This window comes from Tachysurus vachellii, chromosome 9 (assembly GCF_030014155.1).
Source record: "Tachysurus vachellii isolate PV-2020 chromosome 9, HZAU_Pvac_v1, whole genome shotgun sequence".
Taxonomy (NCBI): Eukaryota; Metazoa; Chordata; class Actinopteri; order Siluriformes; family Bagridae; genus Tachysurus; species Tachysurus vachellii.
This window is the reverse complement of record NC_083468.1, coordinates 22,680,707-22,688,545: the sequence shown is the minus strand read 5'-3', so window position 1 is coordinate 22,688,545 and position 7,839 is coordinate 22,680,707. Positions and strand designations below refer to the sequence as shown.

The following is a 7,839-nucleotide window of genomic DNA, read 5'->3' as shown; positions in this document are numbered from 1 at the left end:
AGATGCTTGTGCTCCCTGCTACAGTATATGCTGAGAGAAAGGAGAGTTTTAAGGCTCTTTGAATATAGTTCGAATTCTTGCTGATCGAAGCGCACTCGGCTAGACAGAGCGTTTAAGGCTTCTCCCAGAGAGATAAAGCCACTCACCCTCTTCACATGTTCTAAATGTAATCATTTTGTAGAGAGTGTACATCTGACCAGCCTTCACTAATGGAGGTCTTAATTGGTTTCTTAATCTTTGTTTCCTCACAAACCTTCTGTTTGGTTGTGTCCGTGTTCGCTATTGAATGTCTTTGTCATGTCTTACTCCACAGTGGTGGTTAATATGAAGCTAACATGAGCATAAACACTCAAGATTTTAAGAACTTATAGTGTTTTAAAACTATTTCTGTTTTTACCTAGATGACTAGCGGTAATATTTTCATAGAAAAGTTCCAAGATCCTCGTTTGTATCTCCAAAGTACACGGTGATATCAAACCCATTACTTCCCTCTGAAACACCCCAAGTGTTTGATTATAAGCATCTAAAATCTGAAGGTGTTATTTTCATCCACTAAAATTCTGTGTTAGTTTAACTACAAAGGGAAAAACACACGTCTCACACCTAAAGATAACAGACTCACACTTTTACATCATACTCGCTGTGATAAAATAATTAATTTGTTTATATTGATTGAAAATGTCCTGATAAGTTCAGTTCTATGCCACCAGTATACTCATAAAAAAGGGTTAATGGTCCAAATTGCCATGTAATGCTTCATGGAAACTCTGATTTGGTTACAGATTATTGAGATATTATTGTCATCATATCACAGAACACAAATCTAATTAAAAATCTGGTTTGTTTATTTTCTATAATAGCAGCTATCAATAATTCAATGTGATTGACAATTTAAAATGAATGAGCTCATCATAAAGTGGCATCATGAAAAGCATTTAAGGCAGAAGGCTTTAAGGCATTATGACTTGACTTTAACACTTCAGGATGTACCAGCATTGCAAATTCATCAACTTCATGTTTTGTGGCATTAACCAGGCATCGTCTCGAGCCTCATCACATCAACCATTAATGGTTTATTCATCACTAGGATGAATTGCTGTCATCATAGATATAAATCTCACTCTTGCAACTGAACCCGATTCATACTGAAAGTTATAAAGGTTGCTGTAACATCTGTGGCATCTCGTACAACTTTATTTACATGGTATGGTAATTAACTTATCTGGCACATTTAATTTGGCTGACTATTAAAATACTTCATAGCATCACGTTTTTTCTTCGGGATCTGTTCACCTCTGCCTCAGTTAACAGTCAATTTCCATTTCATTCAATAAATTTTATGTCACTTTTAACAATGGACGATGTCTCAGAGCAGCTTTTATAAAAGTATAGAAAGTTTAAAATTTAAAACTAAGTTATTCTTTCTAAATGTCTATCTAACCCTAATGAGAGAGCCTGGTGTCGAGGGAAAAGCTCCCGGAGATGATATGAGGAAGAAACCTTGACAGGAACCAGAAACAGTCTTATGTTGATTTATATTTCTTAAGAATGTGATGTAATATTGTTAATAACTGCAATCAGGTCTGAATATGTAGCGTACGTTAAAAGAGATGGAGCTCAGTCTTTTTGACTCTACTGTATGATTTTACTAATGCGATGCTTGTTGAAGCTCAAGTACTGACAGAAAATTTTCCATGGCCAGAAAACCTGTGTTTGCATCAGTTCCTAATATATATACACAACCTGACAAAGCTGTTAGGCTGCGGGTGACGGCTGACACATTTCATGTACGATTTATAATAAACTCAACCACAAATCTTTCACAAAATCTGCAGAGCTACTGCATGCGTAAGCAAATCCTACCTGTGCGTGACTGCAAAGGGTGTGAATATTCGAGTTTATGCATAAAGTAATGACTCAAACACGGTAACATGATTTTTTTTTTCATGTACATTTTATAACATAACAATTTGAAGTACAATAAGAAATAGAAGCTACCATTTATAAAACTCTCGGCAAAACTTAATGATGGGCCAGCATCAGCCTTTTTTTTTTCTATATAACTGTATATGCAGACAGGTCCTTAAATTTCTTATCAACGTCTTTTTTCTGTATAAAAAAAAGAAAAAAAAATCGCTACATTTGGTCCTGCTTTACCTCAATTTTTTTTTTCCATGAAAGCACCAGCTGTCTGCGTCTCATATTTCAAAGTTTATAAAATATAAATTATTGAAAAATATTCCAATGTTTATGAACTAAATACATTAAAATTTTCATTTAACAAAAAATAAAATAAAATAAAAAAATACAGAAACACTATAAAATGTACAAAAAATGAACTGAATTAAAAAAAAACAACAAAAAAACCCCTTTCCTCATTAATGGTTGTGTGATTTGCACTCGTCACATAATTGATGCATATCCGACTCACAATATTTGCTTTTGATGTCGCTATGTCCACCATTTTTTTTCTTTGTTCTTAAAAAGAATATACTTGACATTTAACACGATATCTAATGGACTTCATTCGTTAAGCATAAAAAAAAAAATAGACATAATACCGTGTGTCGTTTCAGGACATTATGGCGCATGAGTAAAGGAAAAAAAATAAGAACACGACTATGTAAAAACTCTTAATCTAAAACCACATACATGAACCATATCCACATCCATCCCACTTTCGTTATAGAAATCACTTCCTGAAACGTCTCATCAACCGATCATGTGTATTTTAATTTAGCAATGGAATTGAATCCCCTTTTTTTACTCCCAAATTTATTCCGCAGCAAAAGCATCAAGCGTATCGATTCATTTGAAGCGATTCATTTAAATAGTCGACTGGAACGTGGCTTTTGTCCTTCAGTGATGTGGATGAGCATCAAATCCTTCAGCTCTGGGACCTCACACGGGTGTTATTTCAGTGTTGTTACTGCTTTAACACTGGCTTTATTTGTTCTGGCTCTTGTAATAAAGCGTTTTGAAACACAATCTGTACAAATAGACAATTCCTAAAAATGAAACCCATCGAAACAGCAAGCAAACCATTGTAAACAATAACATTGTGTAGATGCGACATCTTAACTTTTTTCCTTTAATTTGTTCCCTCCCAAGGCCTGCGCATTCTGTGGAACACCGACCATGACAAAAAGGCAACAGGAACCAGAGTCACACTGCTAGCAACAGGCTTATAATAAGATTTATACACTGTTATCCAACACTGTTGAATTCAGAAGGTGTTGATTCGTTTTCTAGAGCTGCAGCTCTGACAGTAGTTCCAGCTGCGAGCTTTATAAAAATGCGCTCTTTTCTAACAAGGTGTTGTTTCTACGCACAGAGACTTTTATTTCATACACAAAGATGATGATAAGCTGGCCTTTTCCATAGAGATATTATTTAATTCCTTAAAATTTATGGAAGAAGTCTCCAGTGTTAGCGCTTTGATAACAGTCAGTTATTTATTTATCTATTTATATATTTATTTGAAGTCAGAAATCCTTTATTCTTTACTTATATTATAGTAGTTACTGAAATCAATTCAGTACCTGGGTGTTAGATATTTGGTTGTATTATTGGTTTAGTTGAGTTAATGATAACAAACTGAAACTGCAGTAGCATCACTGGTCATTTTCTTAAACTCTTAAAATCTTGAAACCATCTGAAATGTTACTCCCCTACTTTCTTAAGCCAACATCATCCACTACTCTAATCATCATCAAGCTCTAATCACTCCCACAACCTTCACTTCAGTGATTAATAACTCCTGCGTCAGGCTCACGGCTAAGATCTCTATTACATTCAGCTATTTGTCCTAAGAAAAAATAAGTTTCACAAGGACATATATTTGGTCCCAGCTCATTATGAAGCCTGTTTTCTGCAATCAATCAACTCAATCATCAAAAGAGGACAAGATCAGTTAAATGACATTTCTATTGTGCTCTACTTCCACACCCTTCACTCTGTCTCATGACAGGCTGGAAGATTACAGACATGTTTACATCACATGTGCTCTCAAAGGACGGCGCAGACAAAACAAGACGTGAGGGAGAGTGGCACAAGCGGCAACATAGACGTAAAACTAAGGCAAGAGATGCTTGAAGTCCTTTGTCTGAACGTTAAAGATTTAAAAAAAAGGAGATCTAAGACGGGCCGTGTTTAACAGCTGCCTAAGTTGTGCTTGCTTAGAAGCGAAACAATCCTGCCTATAAGGCGAGGGCGGGTGGGTGTTCAGCGCCTGCCGCCCTCGTGTAGAAAAACGGCTACTTTCGGTCGCGTCTCTCACCCGTTCTCGGTTTGAGTGAGAGGCTTTTTTTTTCTTTTAACTGAACTGCATGAGTAAAATAGCAGTCTCTTGTCTCGCCTGCTGAGTTTTCAGTTATGCGACTTCTGTGTGAAGAGTCTTTGACTTTTAACACACAGGGAAGAAAAAAAAATACATTTTGGCATAATCAATCCTTCATTTACAGATTAAAAATAAAAAAAGTAATACTGGCACAAACATATCAGAGAAAAAAAGAATAAAAATAAAATACTTTAATCGTTTTCATGTGGTCTATCTGAGGACCACGATAGCAACAGTAACTTAATAGTAAATATTTATGTATTTCTGTAAAGTTCCATTTTTCTGTAACTTTGGCAACATATTTACGGAACTTTCCATCCATACAATGTCCACTTTAGGAACAAGTCCTTTGTTCTTTCCTAGTCCCACCCCACTCTAGCAGTCTGTTTTTTAGGTGCTGCTGGGTCAAAATGGTGGCTCTGCTGGAAACTCACTGTTTTCTCTTCAGAGCTGAATTATGATACACGCTACAGGCTATGAACTTTGGTACGGTTTGGAATGAGTCCTTTAATTTTTGCGATAGCTGCAGTCATGAGCTCAAAAACAAGACTGGAACCATGACTAGGTATGAAGACGGGACTTGTTTATCGTTGGACCCAAATTAAACACCCACTGTTGTGAGGATAAGGGAGGAAAGTCTCTCGGCTCCGGTACTCCCGGACTGCTCTTTCACTCATCCGTGTCGGGTTTGACGTCCAGCATGGTGTGCAGCTCCTCAGGTGTGTATCCCAGAAGGCTCTTTAAGTCACACACGAAGCGGTAGACATAACGCTTGCCTGATGTCTTGTGGATGATGTTTTTGTCGTAGTAGTAGCGCAGGCCACGGCTCAGCTTTTCGTAATTCATCTTAGGCTTGTTCTTTCTCTTGCCCCATCTCCGTGCCACCTTCATAGGAGAGGAACAGTTTCAATACACATTTTTTTTTTTTTACAGAATTATGTTATAGTCAATAACAGATACACACAATATATTTATATCAGGGATGCAAGATCAGTAGTTTTCACTCTCTTTATTGCATTTGCCCCCCTGCTTGCTGTGTGACTGAATAAAGACTGAAATGAAACAAACAACAACAACAAAATACCTTAGTTAATCTGCTTACTTATACAGTTATCAGAAGTATAACAGATCAATTTCGCCCTGCATGAACACACCATTCTTTTCAAAACTCCTCCCATCTGTAAAGATTTTCATTAACCACTGGTCACAACTAATAAAGTAATGACTTGTTTTATTTGTCTATATTCACTAAAGTAATTCTACTTCGAAGCTTTTATGATAAAGGAACGCTCTGTTTTATATATATATATATATATATATATATTTATTTATATTTATATATATATATATATATATATATATATATATATAGAGATATATAGATAGAGAGAGAGAGAGAGAGAGAGAGAGAGAGAGAGAGAGAGAGAGAAAGAGATCATGCAAAGGGACAAACTCAGGAACTTGATATAGGACTGAATATGTGTCTATATTCTATATGGATGGAAATGGGGTGGACTGGGAAATGCCTTCATGTGGTGAAATCTTCTTCTATACATACTATACTATACTACTAATAATTTCTCCTTAATAGAAATACGTTTCTTTAAGCATTTAAAAGTCTATGTGGGGAAATTCCATTTAGTTGGCCATCATCGGTTGTTTCATCATCTTCAGGCAGACTTACTGTTTGATTGCTGCATGTAGCATAGAGATGTTTTACTAGAACTTGGTGCATGTGCACAATTTAAACACGCTCATCTACAAACGAGTCATTTCCATCCTTCCACTGCTGTAAGCCCAGTGATTTGTAACACACAGACTGACTGAATTGAGTGGAAGCTCAGACTTGCCCAACACTATCTACAACCTAATCCATATCTGGGTCTCTAAGCAAACAAAAGCTGCATTGTGACTACAGATGGACGTCTTGTGTTGCAGTTTGACCCCGTGTCTGTCTCCCATGAGGACGGTGCTGGGTGCCCTTGTGAACTCTCACCTCGTCAGGGTCGGAGAGTTTGAACTCCCAGCCGTCTCCTGTCCAGCTGATGAACGACTGGCATGACTTGTCTGTAAGGAGCTCCAGCAAAAACTGCCACAGCTGAATGGGTCCACTACCTACAGACAAGCACAGAAACCATGCAGAAAAATACACATTAGTACTGAAATTGAATGAAATTCAGTATTCAGTGTGTACTTTATGTCTGTTTCATGCGTCTTTCCTAGCATGTGCATAGAACTGTACCAATGATCACATCAAACATCCTCTAGCATGCATCATTATACATTACTCTAATGGTCTGGGGGCAACTTGTGACAAAGTTTCTGTGTTGTGGTGATGCAAACATCTCGAAGGTCAATTTCCAGACTGGTGCAGACTGGAAAATTGCTAAACAGGCTCAGAGACACACAAAGCCCCCGGTTCTTGAGTCCTGAAAAGTGTAAATTCCAGTCCAGTGACATCACTGTGGACTCTGTCCTTATGCTAAAAATACGAGAAAAACTGCGGACAAGTTACTGTGTGACTAGATCATGTCTATGTGAGTGTGTAGGTGTGAGAATAAACATCAGCGATCCAGAAGTGACGTTTCTGACCTTATGCATTGTGCAAAGTGAGACCGGGCATCATAACCAGACAAAGCTCATGGTAATCAGTCAAAAAAAACAAGACCCTATTTTACTCTGGATGTGTTGAGGCGTTCTTTTATTTAGGACCAAAATACAGACCCGTATGTGCGCATAGCTCACCTCACCTTCGGCTTACTTTTAACCGGCAGCTCGTTTGTTAAAGATCAACCGATATGTTATATCACACCTGCCTCAAAGCCATGAATCATCAGTGACACAGGAAGAGAGAGAGAGAGAGGATAGATTATAAAAGGTAACAGGACTTTAAAGGAAACTGCCTGATCAAATTGCCTTCGTTTATGGCTAAAAAATATATCGGCTGGTTCGAGGTTCAAACGTAAACAGTCAGGGTCGAATATATGAGCTTTTAAAGCAACAGGATTTCAGACTTTGCTTTTTTTTTGTAGATATTAATCTTGCTGTATCCTTGCTGTATCCTATGTAAAAAAATGTTCACCTGCCAGCTTTCTAAAGGTTCTTCACTACAACTGTTCAACTATTTAATGCACCAGAAGCCTCTTAACTAGTACAAGTCTATAAGTTTGAGTGATGAGCATCAGTGGTATGTCTTATAACCAAACTCAAAAAAATAGTCTTGTGGCTTTTGCTCTTCAAAGGCCTCACGTACCAATGTTTGTGATTTGGAATGAGAAACGTGAAAACCTCAAAGCTGTTTTTCTTAAACTTATCAGCCACCTACATCATCTCTCTCTCTCTCTCTCTCTCTCTCTCTCTCTCTCTCTCTCTCTCTCTCTCACATACACTCAGACACCCCTATAATCACAACTGTCACGAATGCCTAAAGTATTTTTTTTTTGCTTATTCTTGGCTTGTTTTTCTTTTCTTTTTTTTTTTTTTTTTTTTGGGGGGGGACC

The 7,839-nt window shown here is 37.3% G+C and overlaps 1 protein-coding gene across 3 annotated transcripts in view; it reads right to left on the bottom strand.

Annotated features, from left to right (window-relative positions):
- Window positions 1–1,932: 1,932 nt before the first annotated feature.
- Window positions 1,933–7,839, bottom strand: part of ets1 (v-ets avian erythroblastosis virus E26 oncogene homolog 1) — a 41,540-nt gene continuing 35,633 nt past the window's right edge. For all 3 annotated transcript variants that reach the window (XM_060878299.1, XM_060878298.1, XM_060878300.1), the window contains 2 exons: window positions 6,336–6,454; window positions 1,933–5,224 (listed from right to left, as the gene is read on the bottom strand). In XM_060878299.1, the coding sequence (XP_060734282.1) occupies window positions 5,009–5,224; window positions 6,336–6,454 (335 nt within the window). In that variant the 3' untranslated portion in view covers window positions 1,933–5,008. The remainder of the gene's footprint in view (window positions 5,225–6,335; window positions 6,455–7,839) is intronic.